This window comes from Siniperca chuatsi, linkage group LG11 (assembly GCF_020085105.1).
Source record: "Siniperca chuatsi isolate FFG_IHB_CAS linkage group LG11, ASM2008510v1, whole genome shotgun sequence".
In the NCBI taxonomy this organism is placed as follows: domain Eukaryota; kingdom Metazoa; phylum Chordata; class Actinopteri; order Centrarchiformes; family Sinipercidae; genus Siniperca; species Siniperca chuatsi.
Genome location: NC_058052.1, coordinates 14677418 through 14692495, shown reverse-complemented (window position 1 = coordinate 14692495; position 15078 = coordinate 14677418). Strand labels below are relative to the sequence as shown.

The window sequence follows — 15078 nt, the reverse complement described above, 5'->3', positions numbered from 1 at the left end:
GGAGGCCGGTGGCGAAGATGAAGGCTGAGAAGGAGGGTACGGCTGCTGCTGTGACCCCGCTGATGATTCAGTGGCTTGTTGCGACCCCGCAGTCGGTCCTGCGTTGTGCTGTGATCCAACTGGAAGCGGAGGTGGTTGCGATCCAGCATCAGGTAGGGATTGGTGCTGCTGCGATCCAGCCGGGAAAGGAGGCGACTGCGATCCAGCAGGGAGTCCAGGGAGCTGCTGCGATTCAGCAGGGAGTCCAGGGAGCTGCTGCGATCCAGCCGGGAAAGGAGTCGACTGGGATCCAGCAGAGAGTCCAGGGAGCTGCTGCGATCCAGCTGGCAAAGGAGTCGACTGCGATCCAGCAGGGAGTCCAGGGAGCTGCTGCGATGCAGCCGGGAAAGGAGTTAACTGCGGTCCAGCAGGGAGTCCGGGAGCGAGGAGCTGCTGCAGTCCGGCTGAGAGGCCGGGAACAGGGAGCTGCAGCGGTCCGGCGGAGAGTCCGGGAGTGGGGAGCTGCTGAGGTCCGGCGGAGAGTCAAGGAGCGGGGAGTTGTTGCCACCATGCAGGGGGTGCTGTCTGCTGCCAACCTGCAGGGGGTGCTGGTTGCTGCAATGACTGCTGCGATCCAACAGGGAGTGATGGCTGCTGTGATCCAGCAGAGAGTGATGGCTACTGCGATCCAGCAGGGAGTGAGGGCTGCTGCAATCCAGCAGGGAGTGATGATGCCGGGACTGGGGACGGCCGCAGCGCTGGAACTGGAGACGGCGGCGGCGCCGGAACTGGAGACGGCAGCGGAGCAGGCGAGCCGCTGGGCGGCGGAGCAGTTGAGCAGCTGGGTGGCGGCACTTCAGTGCATGCAAGTTGTGGGTTGGTAGACAGAAAACTGACCAGTAGGGATGCAGGCTGAAGACTGGCTGACGATCTAGTGACTGGCGTGCCGAACTCCTTCCAGAGGAGTGTTACAAGACTGTGATACGATCGGGGAATGTCTCCAAATCGTGACCATCTATCCCCTGCCCATCGGAGCGCCGGTCCTTCGAGCAGGTAAATTACGAGGGCCACCTTGGATAGCTCGTCGGGATACAGGTGTGGGTGCATTTTTATGGTTAGGGAACACAGTGACAAAAATTTATCACAGTCCTCTGCCGAGTTGCAAAATGAAGACTTTGGAGTGGCCTAGTCAAAGTCCTGACCTGAATCCTATTGAGATGCTGTTGCATAACCTTAAAAAGGCAGTTCGTACTTGAAAACCCTCCAATGGGGCTGAATTACAACAATTCTGCAAAGATGAGTGGGCCAAAATTCTTCCACAGTGCTGTAAAAGACTCATTGCAAGTTGTCACAAACGTTTGACTGCAGTTGTTGCTGCTAAGGGTGGCCCAACCAGTTATTAGGTTTAGGGGGCAATCACTATTTCACACAGGACCATGTAGGTTTGGATTTTGTTTTCCCTTAATAATAACAACCTTCATTTAAAAACTGCATTTTGTGTTTACTTGTGTTATCTTTGACTAATATTTAAATTTGTTTGATGATCTGAAACATTTAAGTGTGACAAACATGCAAACAAATAAATCAGGAAGGGGGCAAACACTTTTTCACACCACTGTATAACTGGGAGTCATCGGCGTAACAATGGTAGGACACAGGGGTATCAGATATAAACTGAACAAAATAGTTGAAGAGCAAAAGTTGTTAACAGTGACTTTGAATACTCTGATAAGTAAGATGAAAACCACTCTAGAACAGTTTCACGTAGGCCAACCCAGTTCCTGAGTGTGTTGAGTAGAATTGTATGATCAACTATATCGAAGGCTGCACTCAAGTCCAGCAAAATGAGAATGGTGTGATTACCAGAGTCTGCACTCATCAGGATGTCATTTGTTACTCTAAGTAATGCTGTTTCTGTACTGTGGTTCTTTCTAAAGCTAGATTGGAACTTGTCAAATATACTGTTTCCTTCCATTATTTCTAAAAGTTGCTTAGTAAACTGCAAAACCCAAAGATCTTCAGTTTAATAATGAAAAAAGACGAAGAAGAAAAGCAGGGAATCATCCCATTTGAGAAGCTGAAACCAGAGAATGTATATAATTATTCACAATGTGTGCTTGAAAAATGACAGAAACAGTTAATTGATCATCAAAATAGATGTTGATTATTTTTCTATCAATTGACTTATCAACTAATAATTTCAGCTCATTTTTGGCTCGCTTTGCCTTGTAAGTTCTTCTAGAAACTGTCCTGCCCCTGAGGAGAAAAAAAAATCATCAATTGTTTTTTTTAATAATTGACAAAATCATCCATCATCCAGAGTTTTAGCTCATTAACATGTGCTGCAGTTGTGGGAAATGCTGAGTCATGTCGTACTTAAGCGTCATTATTGGCCAGTCGCATGTTCACTGAGCTCACTGTGTACAGGGGTGAAAACATATAAAATGCTTTCAGATAAAAGTTCAATATAAAACATTGTTTGAACATAATATACTTTGTCACACATTTCTTAGTTGTATTTTTAGAACAATAATATAATAACCTTCATAGCTATAGCATGTCTTTCATATTTTTCTAACACATACTGAGGGGATAAACACAATAACATGAAGTCTGTACAAAATATCACAATCAAATATAGAGGTAGTGCAATAATATGACCTTTGTGAAGAAGCTTATAATATTTTTTTTTAGTCTGTGTCAGTGAGGTTTATAATTGCTATTTTTAATAAGATAATAAAAAATAACAGAAAATAATGAAATCAACATGTCTCTCACAGATTTTTTTTTGTACTTATTACAAAGGTATTGTATTGTGTTACAGTGCACAGATTTGATTGTGTCCTTTCTCCATAATTCTCTAGTTACATTTAAGTGAATTTACTGTATAAGTTATTGATCACATGTATGCGCGTCAAAAGTTTTACAAGTTATTCAGTGTTTTTCAACTGGAGAGTGTAAAAAGTGTCAAATGGAGGCCACAACAAAGCCATTTCCCTCAACCCCACTGTGTCTCCCTTCAGCTACATTAACCCTGGCTGTTGAACTCACCCAGAAGACAGATCCACAGTACTCCTCCAGAGCTGCAGCATACATGATCCCCACTGATGGCTTCAGTTGCCCTGACTAGACAACCAGACGCCTCTCTGCTTCACTGCTGGTTGACTCAAACACTTCTACTCTCCCCTGTCCAGCCACACTCCAGAGACAATTGCAGGACGTGACTCTGAGGGACTTTGAGCCATGAGGCTTTTAAGCAGAAACCAAACCTCGCAAGCTCCTCGTCTAGAGAAAAGACATTAGTATGTCAGAGATGTACTGCATTAATATAAAAAGTTAATGCTTAACTTGAGTCTTGGTTTCTTTCTTTTTAGGCAGAAGAGCTTAAGTGTTGTTGTCCTCTGTGACTTGTTTGATGTCTGCAAGAAGCACACACATGCAGTCCCCCTGATGGGTAAATGAGAAAACTCATCAAAGTCATTGAGAAACTCTAGCCTTGCACCAGCCCACCGACACTCCTCAATGCTCACATGTGTCTAAAGTTCAACATTTCAGGCAGATGATTGCATGTAAGAGAAAAAGAGAGAGAGACAGAAGGATTAATATTCCTCTGATGTTTTTCCTCCTGCCGTTTTTCCTCGCGTTAGGGGGACAGCCCACCAAAAAAGGGAATGTGTTTAGGGAAGGGGAGGGAGTGGGCTCATTAGACCCCTTTTCCTGTTTCCGCTTCTCCTCTGCATGCCTTCGCACTCTCTCTGGACCCATTTTCGGAAGTCAAGTAACATCAGATTAGTTTCAGGCAGTCATGCATTCAAATTAGGTTGTTGAGGCTGCTGTAGGGTTATTTGAAAAAAATACAGAATGTATGTCAAAAATGACTGTTAGCTGGTGGGAATTTTGGGAGAGGGAAGGACTGCTTGGCTCTTCCCCTCTCAGTCTGTTTCCTATTCTGATCAGGAGGAGAGCTGGACTTCACAACCAAAATACACACTGAAGAGATTCAAGTCAAAGAGAGACTGAGTACAGATAAACTTCCTGTATCTGTATTCTCTAGAAATTCAGACAAAGGGTAAAATCAATCTAACCTGGGGAAACCAAAAATAAAACTTTTGTGCTATTGTGCAAAAGCACTGGGTTTTCTTTATGTGCCATGTTGATGTTGGGCTATTTTTTTTAAAGACTACTCCAGAGGTAAATTGCTACCAGACACTAGTTCAACACAAAGCACAGAGATCTAAGAGGACTGCTGCTGGTGTGTATGTGTGAGTCTGTCTGCATGGAAAGAGAAAGAGGAACATGAATCAACAGCATTGTTTTGATATGATCCATGTGTGCATGTCATCCAGCCTCATATATTTCCCCATTGAGAAGATTTAGTTGTAAACACAGCAGCATCTTTTTCAGATTTATACTAGGCCCAAGTGTCTTTCTAACAAACAACTTTAACAAAAATAGAGTTGCTAAATAACCTTGTAAACAAGATTATCCCAGTGTCAATGAACAAACATTGTGATAAAACTTGGTTAAATTGCAATAGAGTAAAATGAAAACTCAGCTGACACAGGCAGACTTGTTGTTGTAAAGTCATTTACATTGCTGCAAATACAACCGTTGTTAGTATTTAAGAATGTGTGTTAAATGTCTTTTACTGACTGTGATGGTCCTAAAACAGATTATTCTGACTGTGTGGTTAATCATTACATGTTTGATAACACTACATGGTCATAAGCTGACTGACTCATTGTGTGTGTATAGCCCCAAGGACAGCCATGTGACACGCAAAGACAACCCAAACGTAATCGGAGCGCACTGATAAACTATCTGATTGTCAACTCTGGTGCATAAAGGTGAGCATGATGTTCTATGATAATCAACCCTTAGTACCTATCAGCTCAGTCTTGCTACACAATAGTGTCATGCAGTTACTTTAACAGGGACTTCAGCTGAAGCTGGGAGAAGCTATGATGAGGAGGATGGCAAACACAGTTTCAAGAGGGGGTAGGGCAAAGTAGAAAAATGTTTGCTGCTTATAACAGACTACAACTGAGAGCAACTTGAAACCAGGGGATGTATATAAATATTCGATTGAAAACGGTTTCCTATCCAGTCTGAGGTGCAACATTTACTAAGTATAGAAGAGGCAAATGTCACCTTAAAGAAACATGCCACACAAAAAGGAAATACAGAGTAGGCTATAGCTAGGGATGACACCGGTAGTCGATTAAACTATTAGTCAATCAACAGAAAATTAATTGGCAACAATTTTGATTGAATGATTATTTGCTGATGTAACTTTTTAAGCAAAATGACAAAACATTCCCTGGTTCCAGTTTCGCAAAAGTGAATATTTGTTTTCTCAGTCTTGTCTGATAGAAACTGAATATCTTATATCTTTGGGCTTTGGAATGCTGTTCTAACAAAACAAGCTATTTGGATACACCACCTTGGGCTCTGAGAAACGTGCTTTTTTTGTTGTTTTTTTTACATATTTCTGACCTTTTATAGACTAAAAGATTAATTTAGAAAATAATCGCTAGTTGCAGTACATAGCTATGGCTAGTAATAGTAATAATAGGAAATAAGTGATAAAATGTGCCTACTCTCATACTATATACAGTGGTGTGAAACAGTGTTTGCACCCTTCCTGATTTCTTATTTTTTTGCATGTTTGTCACACTTAAATGTTTCAGATCATCAAACAAATTTTAATATTAGTATAAGTATAATCTTATATTAGTATAAGATAACACAAATAAACACAAAATGCAGTTTTAAATCAGGAGGGGGCAAACACTTTTTCACACCACTGTATACTGGCTGTTGCATTCATTCTTCTATACTGCTTTAACAAATGCAACTGTCTGTGAAAACTTCAACTCAAATATTAACCATCCAACTCACCCATATGTGCTTGTTTCTGTTCTCTGATCAGACCCCAACAGTGGATACATGCCTTAATGAGACCATGTTTTATAGTTATAAGTAAGTCAAACAGATTAATTCTAAAATGAACATTTAGGTGTCTGTTACGTGCATTGAGAAGAGAACGAAATCAATTATTGAAATATAATGAGACCAAGCCAAATCCCTTCAGTTCATCATTGACATTGGACTGCAGTGTTGTCATACATACGTAGTCAAGACTTAAAAGACAGAAGACATAATAGAACAATATGCTATTATAGCTGACAAGGGCCTTTTAAAAAAAAGTAGGTTTATGGAAGTAACTTGGTAACTTGGCTCAGTAAAACCCTGACCAGATCAGTCCAAAGTTCCAGTTTTGAGGGGGTTCTGGGTTTTTCTTAGTCATCCAGATGACTCATTAAACCTGCCTCTTGAAGCAACCCCAGGATATTTGCCTGTAAGGGGTCACAGGCTCTTCAGAATGTGTCTTATGTTACGCTGTATGCTAACATGTTACTGGGCTGCAAAGTTGAAAATGAAGTGTTTTTTTTCCTTAAGACAAACAAGGTGACCTTAACCTTTGTGATGTAAAATAAGAGTAAAAAAAAATAGTTGGTTGAGTTCTTGTACCCAAATGAGGTTTAAATCATGGTATAAAACTGTTTACAGTGACGTGACATCATCTTATGTCAGTGCCCCATTGATTCTCTATTGATCCGCCTCTTTGTTTAATGAGATCACAGGTTCACTGACTCAAATTTGTCACTTCAGTACAGACTTGAATCAACCATTTGAGAACCAGTTCAGCCTGATTAGATATAAATGAACATGAAGATAGTAACATGACTCTCCAACCTCTTAATCCTCATTAACAACAATTAAAACTAGTGTAAATGAAGCCTGATTCTGCATTAGTATGGCCTATTTCTTAAATGAAATTAATAAAGAGACTGGTTTTAACTGTAGGAGAGATTTGACAACATTAACAACAAAAGACAGTGAAGACAAGAAAGTGCAGTGATTTTTTTTAAAGACTTTAATTAAATTCTGAGCAAACTGAATCATGTCACAATGTTTCTGTCCTTGTAAAAAATAAAGTAAAGGAGGTCATAGCTTTGCTTTATCTTTAACTGTAAATAGGGAGTGCTTAAAATAAATATAGGTCAACTATATGGCAACTGGAAAACATACTGTTCTGAAAACAGCAGCAGCACTGATCAGTGCTTTTCCTTAGTTTTAGAACACAATCATTTTTAATTTAGCAATTTAGTGTGTATTTTAGTACACTATTTCTGAGGCCACATACAGGTGTACATTAATAAATGTAAATTATTCATCACTCTCCACTGTGAGATTTTTTGATAGACTCCATATCTCAGAAGGCTGCAGGCCTATCCCTGACGTCTAACTTTACAAGGATTAAAAAAAAAAAAAAGACCAACCAGGAGAAAACAGCACTCTGTGGCAATTCTGAAATGTCTACTTATTCTGGGCTTTAGTGAAAATAAATGATTACTTTTGAGGTATCTGTTTTGCTGTCTGTCATGATTGTCCAGTACCCATTCACAAGATATTTCTGGCTATTGCATTGAGGATGCGGACTTTGCTCACATCTGCCACCTTCAGGCCGTACTCAGGTGCTGAGAAAGCAGCTCCCATCGTCACACAGGTGTTCCTGCACATGGAAACATTATTAAACAGAAAACAACAAAAAAATAGTTTTAGTCCTTATAATTGAAAGAAATCTGGTAATGTATGCAAGCATGGGAAAAATCCCACCTCTCAGCTTTTAAATTAATTGAGGCTGGATTTGAACATACCTGAACTTCATGGCAGAATCCTTACTGGAACGGGCTGAGCAATGAAACTCTTGAGCCCCCGACCCCTCTAAAATTCTCTGCAGGTTCCTCTCTGTGATCCCCCCTCCTGTATTTAGAAAATGACAAATAAACAATTAAGAAAAAAACAACACATATAAACTACATACAAGAGAAAAGTTAAATCACTAACCTGGCATGATGGTTATCCTCCCTTTAGCCTGTTGAGTGAAAGAAACAGTGGAGAGTAGGATATAAGAATGGTAGAACGGGAGACACTACAATGACTAAGCAGCACAGATAAATATATATATGTACATATACACACACACATACATACATACATACATATATACACACACACACACATATATATAGTTTATACATACTTGATCAATGAGCCGTTTAATGAGTGGGAGTCCCTCTAAAGCAGAGTTGTCACAGCCACTTGTCAACACACGCTGGAATCCTAACGAGAGCAGCGTCTCCAGAGCAACCGCTGGATCATGAACCATGTCAAAAGCTGCAGTAGGATCAATATCAGTTTAATAAGATGAGACTCAGTAACATATATTATTAAGTCTTCCTGCACCTTAGGCGCCATACTTGGAAGCACTGATGAAACCACTCGAAAAAGGTTTTATTCCATTGATATTTTCTTAAGTCTACTCGCTGGCAGCTGCAAAGCTTTAAGTCTACATGTAATTAAAAAGGAGAATATGTTACCTCTGTGGAAGGTGACAGGCAAAGGTCGAGCTGCAGCTAGTGAGCAAAAAGTGACAATAAGAAAAATTAATGGACAATACAAAACCTGAAACAACACAAAAATGTCAATTGCAAAGCGATATAAAAGAGTTGCACATTCGGAATATATTTCCTCTCTGTGCGAACCTACACACTCACCATGGCCAGTTGTTTATTCAGGGCCACATATTGTACAGTTTAATTCAAAGACTGAGACATTTACTTTATTTTCTACTGCGTATGATGAGTGACTGCTAACACAAAGCCAAGGATGGCTACACAAATGTGAGCATACGTACTGTAGGTGTGCAGATATCAGGGAGTCTGTGAGACTCATAAAGTTGCTTACAGCAAAACTTTTCTAGACCTATTACAATTACCAGCAATAATGAAGTGACCCTTTTCTGTGAATACGATTTGTGATTTTTACCTTTCAGATTTCAGGAATATATGACAGGACTGATTTCTCGCCACAAACACTGTGCACCAAGACTCCTGGGATAGACTTTAGGACACTGAATGCTACATATATTAAGATGTATTAACAGCTTTTAAATCCTTTAATTTTCTATGCAATGTGAGATATTAGAAACTCTTACGTCAAAACACAAAATGTTTATAGTACAGTTAATCAACACAATTTCTTACACTTCAGAAAGCAATGTGAACAACAGAGCAACCATATGATTAAGTTTGGACCTATGGCTTTAAAGTATATCAGGTCTTATAAATGTCTTGGTTTTGTCTGTAATGAAAATATGTGATTCACAGAGGGTACAAAAGTATTGGCAGAGTCAGCAGGAAGAGTGCTAGTCTCTGAATAAAATGAAATCTGGTTTTATTATGATACTTTTGAAATTATTCTTTATGGTTTTTTGGAACTGTGCATCATGAACTGTTAAATCAGCATCTTGGTTGTTTTTGTTTCATACCTTGTAGGCCCATACAGTTAAGATCAAATATACAGGCAGACATTACCCAGTAACTCCATACAGAGCTCTGCGTCCACCCGTCCATCCTCTGTCAGGGCTCCCAGCACTAGTCCATCGGCGCCATGGTTCTTCATCTGCTCTATGTCCTTCCTCATCACCTCCATTTCCTGGTCTGAGTACAGGAAGTCCCCCCCACGAGGCCGTATCATCACGTAGACTGGAATTTTGACATACTGCTTCACTACCTGCAGCAGACCTGTGGCAAAGCAAATAATAGTGGCATATGTGATTCTATGTACTTGATACTCAAAAGCTTAGGGTTGTGCATGAATATATGTACAGAAGTTAACTGTGCTCACCTAGACTGGGAGTGAGCCCTCCCTCCAGAAGACTAGAACACAGTTCAAGTCGACCTGCACCTGTCAAGACAGACAAACACTCAGACTGTCATTCTGTACTGTATGTACCTTTATGGTCTGTGACCTTTGAGAAATGAAATAACACTGCAAGCATGTCCATTTAATACTCAGCACTGAGTACAGACAACATCTGTCCGAAAGAGCTTAAATTGTGTCTGATTGACTGCAACCTTTCCCCCCCTTACTTTCATGTACAACTGCCTGTATTTCCTCTTTAGCAAGTTAGTCATGGTGGGTTTAATAGAAAAAGCACAACACTGTTCACTACAAATTACCAACCTCCTCGTTCAGCATTGACAGCAGACTCCACGGAGTCCACACACACCTCCATTAAAAAGCCCTCTGCCATACTGACAGTCTAGAATGGGAGACAGAAAAACAGACAGGGACAGAGAGAGATTAATTTTGAATTTGTTAGTTAACACGTCCACAATCCTTTAGCTAACAATTTTAACTTCCACAACAACTACCTGTCAAATCCACTTCCTATCGATTCATGGGACCTTATCAGTCGATATGAAGTCAGTGCATGTTGTTTTGGTGACTGACTGATTACAGCTCCAAGCCAGCCACAAAAGTGCATCAGTGTTTTCCGGATAGTTGAATTTCACACACGCGGTTTGCGGGTGGACGGTGCTATACTGGCTGCACAGCACCATTGGGCCAAAGGGAGGTGACCGCCCATGCGGGATACGCTAAGACACAAAACATGCACCAACCACCTGGACGTCCCGTCACTGTAAAATACAATTATAAAATAATAAATAATTGTGTTATTTGTATGTTTGTTGGGTAACGTGTTTCCCGTCTAACAAAGTAAAATAAAAATCTTGATTTGCGCGTCAATTTGTTGTGACGTCAGGAGGTCAAAGTTGAACTGTTAGTTAGGAAACATGGTTGTGTAACAACCGGTAACAGCTTTTACTTAACGTAAGCTTAATCTTTTACAACAGCCCTGTGGCACCAGCTCGGCGCTAACGGACATTAGGGGACGAAGATGTTGTTCTCTTCAGTGCGGACAACTATATTTTGCGGTTGCAGAAGTGCTGGCAAGGGATTTCAACACAGCAGTGTGAGTATATAGCTAGCTACTAACATTAGCCTACTAGCTAGATAAGCACGAGAAAGGTCAGACACTGCACTGCAAGCAATAAAATCATGACACGATATGTCAGATATTTTCGAAAAGCCAAACCATCAGTCAACTCATCCTTGGTGTCACTTTGGTGTTGTTTGGTGTTAGGCTGGTTGTACTTAGCAGCAGTCACGTTCGCAAATCACTGAACCCAACAGCAAAATTACCTCACCGACCTCCCATCATCCCGATGCGTTAACTGTCAAATCAACGTTAAAACTGGAAAATAAACTGAATTTATGGAAGAACCTATATTGTGAATTTCTTAACCTAAATGTACTCATATTGCAATTCCCAATAACCAAATTCCCCCAACAAACAGAGACATCAAAACAACCAACCAATCAGCCTGCAGTCCTTTTGTTCAGAAGTCCTGAATCTCTAACTGGTCGTCAGGATAAAGTCAAGGTATCAGAAGTGAGCTAACTGGAGAAATGTAGGTTAATCATGTGTTACTTGGCCACAACTATATGGACGAATATTACTCCCATATTTGACTGTTATCTCCTTCTAATATAATGGACATCAATATGCTGCTTTACAGCACAAGATTCCACAAGATTTTGGAACCTGGCCACTGATGTTGCGTAAAATGTCCTGGCACGTAGTCTGAGTTTTAGTTAATCCCAGAGATGTTTGATGGGGTTGAGGTCAGGGCTCTGTGTAGACCTGGTCCAGGTCTTCCACACTAAACTGTGAAACTATTTCTTCATGGGCCTGGCTTTGTGTACGGGGGCATTGTCATGTGTCATGAAACAGAAAAGGGTCTTCACCAAACTGTTGTCACAAGATTGAAAGCACAGTTTTTGTTTAAAATATGATCGTATGCTGTAGGATTAAGATTTCTCTATTGTAGTTAAAAATACATTTTTGTTAGCAAGGTAAATGTGACTGGTTTAAGGGATATAGATTTAAAAGTTATGTTGTCCAGTGTTATTTCAAGTCTCCTCTCTCCTTTATTTACAACATCAGCAGAGTCCACAACTACGGCAGTGGCTTGTGAAGAGAGGTCAGAGCACCATCACAGCGGAGGCGGGGGCTTCCTCCACCCCGGCAGCAGCTACTGTCCCCAACGTAGCCACAAATCGCATAGTAGGCCGATGGTTACTCGGCTGCAGCGGGCTGGTGGTTGGGGCTGTTGTCTTGGGTGGTGTCACAAGGTAAAAGTGTTGTCTGTGTATATAATAGCCCTCCTTGTATTAAAGTGGTGTTGATAGACACTTACTGCGTATATGCATTTGTTTCAATCAGGCTAACAGAATCTGGGCTTTCCATGGTTGACTGGCATCTGGTGAGAGAGATGAAGCCACCTCAGTCACAAGCAGAGTGGGAGGCTGAGTTTTCCAAGTACCAGCAGTTTCCTGAATTCAAAATGTAAGGCCCCATCTTTTCTGCTTACCTTATCAAGACACACACTTGCACAGATTTAAAAGCATATTTGTAACCTGCTATCACTTTGAAATTGATAGACATGTCTTTTAATTTACAGACCACTGCTTGACAAACAACTACATTTAGTCTGTAATGTGTTTAAATGTTAATGTTTTTTCACATCAGCAGTGGTTCTGAACACTGAATACAAACAGGCCTATATTTTCATTTAATGAGAAACACAGCTTTCACAATTATGTAATTAAATATACCTCAGTGTTCTGTAGTAAACAAAATGATGGGTTGGGTCTTTAATTTAAAGATTAATTATCTGTTGTCATTATGCTTTCCCAGAATGAACCATAACATGACTCTGCCAGAGTTTAAGTTTATCTTCTACATGGAGTGGGGTCATCGTATGTGGGGTAGGCTGGTTGGACTTGCGTACATCCTCCCCACCATTTACTTCTGGAGGAAAGGATACTTCACTCGCTCCATGAAGGGAAAAGTGCTGGGGCTCTGCGGATTTGTCTTCTTCCAGGTAGGAGTCAATACAGCTGTGGTGATGGGAGAGGCTCATAGGAAGTTAACCCTTACCTCATAATTAGTGTTAGTAATCAAGTTGTGGATGTCATATTAATGACAAAAACACATGAATGTGTGTATCATTGTGTGTATCCTCTCAGGGCCTTCTGGGGTGGTACATGGTTAAAAGTGGTCTGGAGGAGAAGCCTGAGTCTCATGACATCCCGCGGGTCAGCCAGTATCGTCTGAGTGCTCACCTTGGTTCTGCCTTGCTGCTCTACTGCGCCAGTCTCTGGACAGGGCTTACTCTGCTGCTGCCTGCACATAAGGTACAGAGGCAGTCTCTTGCCTCCAGGCCAAACACCCATTATAGTTTCTGTCTCCATCTGAAGTAATACAGTTTTAACCTTGTTCTGTATGAGCAAATGTCACGCAGTTTGCAAGATGCATGTTTGTTTGTTTATTATTCATGATGACACATCTTTCACAGGTGGCAGAAACCAAACGTCTCATGCAGCTTAGGAGGTTTGCCAAGGGTACTGGTGGACTCGTCTTCCTTACTGCTCTTTCAGGTAACTTGACACAAGTTAATGTCTAAAATCTAATGTTGCAGACTGTTAAGATGAGATAGATAAGAATGTAATCTATACATATGCAGATCTATTTGTAACCATTTTACAAATGCTTTTACACAGGTGCTTTTGTTGCTGGTTTGGATGCTGGGTTGGTGTATAACTCCTTCCCTAAGATGGGAGAACGATGGATCCCTGATGATCTACTGGCATTCTCTCCTGCTCTCAAGAACTTCTTTGAAAATCCTACTACTGTGCAGTTTGACCACAGAATTTTGGTGTGTTATTATTTCTAAACAGAAATAACCTTGTGGGCAACATTTCAACTTAAATGAAACATTATTTGCATTAGGTAGTTAATGGTCTTCTGTATTTTATTTCCTAGGCGATCTCTTCTTTGACTGCGATTACAGGCCTCTATCTGTTCTCTAGGAGGATGGTGCTGCCTAGGAGGGCTAAGATTGCCATCAGCCTCCTCACAGCAATGGCCTATGGACAGGTAGGCTGTCAGTTAGCCCAGAAACATGTAAACTCAGTCTGTTACTTTTCAGTGTAACTAAACTGTGTTTGTGCTCTTCAGGTTGCCCTCGGTATCAGCACACTTTTACTGTATGTCCCCACTCCACTGGCAGCAACTCACCAGTCTGGCTCTGTGGCTCTTCTCTCCCTGGCCATTTGGGTTCTGGCAGAGCTCCGCAAGATGCCCAAGTAAATGCCTGCTCCTTTATGGACAAATCCAATCCCTTCTAGCCACACCTCAAGCCTTTAAGAGTCAGCAGTGTCATTGTGAACGAGGCATTTAGAGAAACAAAAAGTGAAATAAATGGAGGCCTTAAAAACTGAAATGTTTTTCATTTTACACTTTACTTTTATGCATATGCTGCAGCATCTGTCCTGTGGTGCTGCAAAGTAATCCTCACGTGGTGACATTAAATTATTTCATCACAGTGTTATTAAAGCAGGGGTGTTATTTGAGTGTTGTTGATAGAAACTGCAAGAATACATCAAGGTTGTCAATGACAACTTAGTGTGAAGTGTTTTGTTTTGCAAGGAATTAAACAAAGACATGCAAAAGCAAAAAAAGCACATATTCAGTTTCTATCCATCTTTAATGACACAGCAACATGATTTCCAGTGAAGGGTACATATTTGATTTTCAGCCAGACAGAATTCTGCAGGAATATCTTAAGTAGACTGAATTGCTGTTTTTGTTCGTGTACATACTTTGAACAGGATGTTTTTAAATTACAATTTGGTTACTGAGTGGATGCTCACCTGTTGCCTTGTGTCTGTCTGGACATATGCTGCCGGTTAGTTGAATCAGATGTGGCTGTTGGGATTATATGTATAATTATGTATATTTAAGTTATGAACCATTTCTTGCTGACATTGTGATGATGAATTATAAGGTCAAAAATATGTGGGATCATTGATTGTTGCTTTTTACTGTCTCTTTAGAAATGTAAAACTGAAGGCACTGTCTTATTTTAATAAAGACAATTACAGTGGTGTGAAAAATGTTTGCCTGCTTCCTGATTTCTTATTTCATTGCATGTTTGTCACACTTAAATGTTTCAGATCATCAAACAAATTTAAGTATTAGTCAAAGATAACACAAGTAAACACAAAATGCAGTTTTTAAATGAAGGTTGTTATTATTAATGGAAAACAAAATCCAAA

General features: G+C 40.6%; 3 protein-coding genes across 6 annotated transcripts in view; 1 reads left to right on the top strand and 2 right to left on the bottom strand.

The window, feature by feature from the left end:
* abcc2 (ATP-binding cassette, sub-family C (CFTR/MRP), member 2) overlaps positions 1-3597 on the bottom strand; it is a 28062-nt gene extending 24465 nt beyond the window's left edge. Inside the window, exon 1 of one of the 2 annotated variants that reach the window (XM_044213175.1) lies at positions 3031-3597. In XM_044213175.1, coding sequence (XP_044069110.1) covers positions 3031-3075 — 45 coding nt within the window. In that variant the 5' untranslated portion in view covers positions 3076-3597. The remainder of the gene's footprint in view (positions 1-3030) is intronic. The other variant, XM_044213174.1, reaches the window with a different exon arrangement.
* Positions 3598-6896: 3299 nt separating this feature from the next.
* cutc (cutC copper transporter homolog (E. coli)) lies at positions 6897-10425 on the bottom strand. Its single transcript, XM_044213173.1, has 9 exons — positions 10266-10425; positions 10075-10153; positions 9736-9795; positions 9423-9632; positions 8427-8462; positions 8090-8223; positions 7894-7921; positions 7704-7809; positions 6897-7558 (listed from the first exon to the last, which is right to left on the bottom strand). The coding sequence occupies exons 2-9, from the start codon at positions 10142-10144 to the stop codon at positions 7447-7449; spliced, it is 756 nt and encodes a 251-aa protein (XP_044069108.1). The 5' UTR covers positions 10145-10153; positions 10266-10425; the 3' UTR covers positions 6897-7446.
* Positions 10426-10652: 227 nt separating this feature from the next.
* Positions 10653-14920, top strand: LOC122883964 (cytochrome c oxidase assembly protein COX15 homolog). 3 transcript variants are annotated; one of them, XM_044213172.1, is made up of 9 exons: positions 10653-10867; positions 11903-12090; positions 12182-12304; positions 12656-12842; positions 12988-13155; positions 13317-13398; positions 13522-13676; positions 13831-13897; positions 13979-14119. In XM_044213172.1, exons 1-8 carry the CDS (start codon positions 10793-10795, stop codon positions 13846-13848), a joined length of 996 nt encoding a protein of 331 aa, XP_044069107.1. In that variant the 5' UTR covers positions 10653-10792; the 3' UTR covers positions 13849-13897; positions 13979-14119. The 3 variants fall into 3 exon arrangements, with proteins under 3 accessions (XP_044069107.1, XP_044069106.1, XP_044069105.1); XM_044213171.1 differs by having other exon boundaries at positions 10654-10867; positions 11906-12090; positions 13784-13897; positions 13979-14920; XM_044213170.1 differs by having other exon boundaries at positions 10654-10867; positions 13784-13897; positions 13979-14920.
* Positions 14921-15078: the final 158 nt, after the last annotated feature.

Excerpts from the sequence above, each read along its gene's own strand:
- LOC122883964 (XM_044213170.1), top strand. The coding sequence starts at position 10,793 with ATGTTGTTCTCTTCAGTGCGGACAACTATATTTTGCGGTTGCAGAAGT. Across the intron at positions 12,091-12,181 it reads GTCTTGGGTGGTGTCACAAG|GCTAACAGAATCTGGGCTTT; the intron begins GTAAAAGTGTTG and ends TGTTTCAATCAG. Across the intron at positions 13,156-13,316 it reads TGCTGCTGCCTGCACATAAG|GTGGCAGAAACCAAACGTCT; the intron begins GTACAGAGGCAG and ends CATCTTTCACAG.
- cutc (XM_044213173.1), bottom strand. The coding sequence starts at position 10,144 with ATGGCAGAGGGCTTTTTAATGGAGGTGTGTGTGGACTCCGTGGAGTCT. Across the intron at positions 9,633-9,735 it reads AGGGCTCACTCCCAGTCTAG|GTCTGCTGCAGGTAGTGAAG; the intron begins GTGAGCACAGTT and ends GCTTTGCCACAG. Across the intron at positions 8,463-9,422 it reads GCTCTGTATGGAGTTACTGG|CTGCAGCTCGACCTTTGCCT; the intron begins GTAATGTCTGCC and ends TTTGCTCACTAG.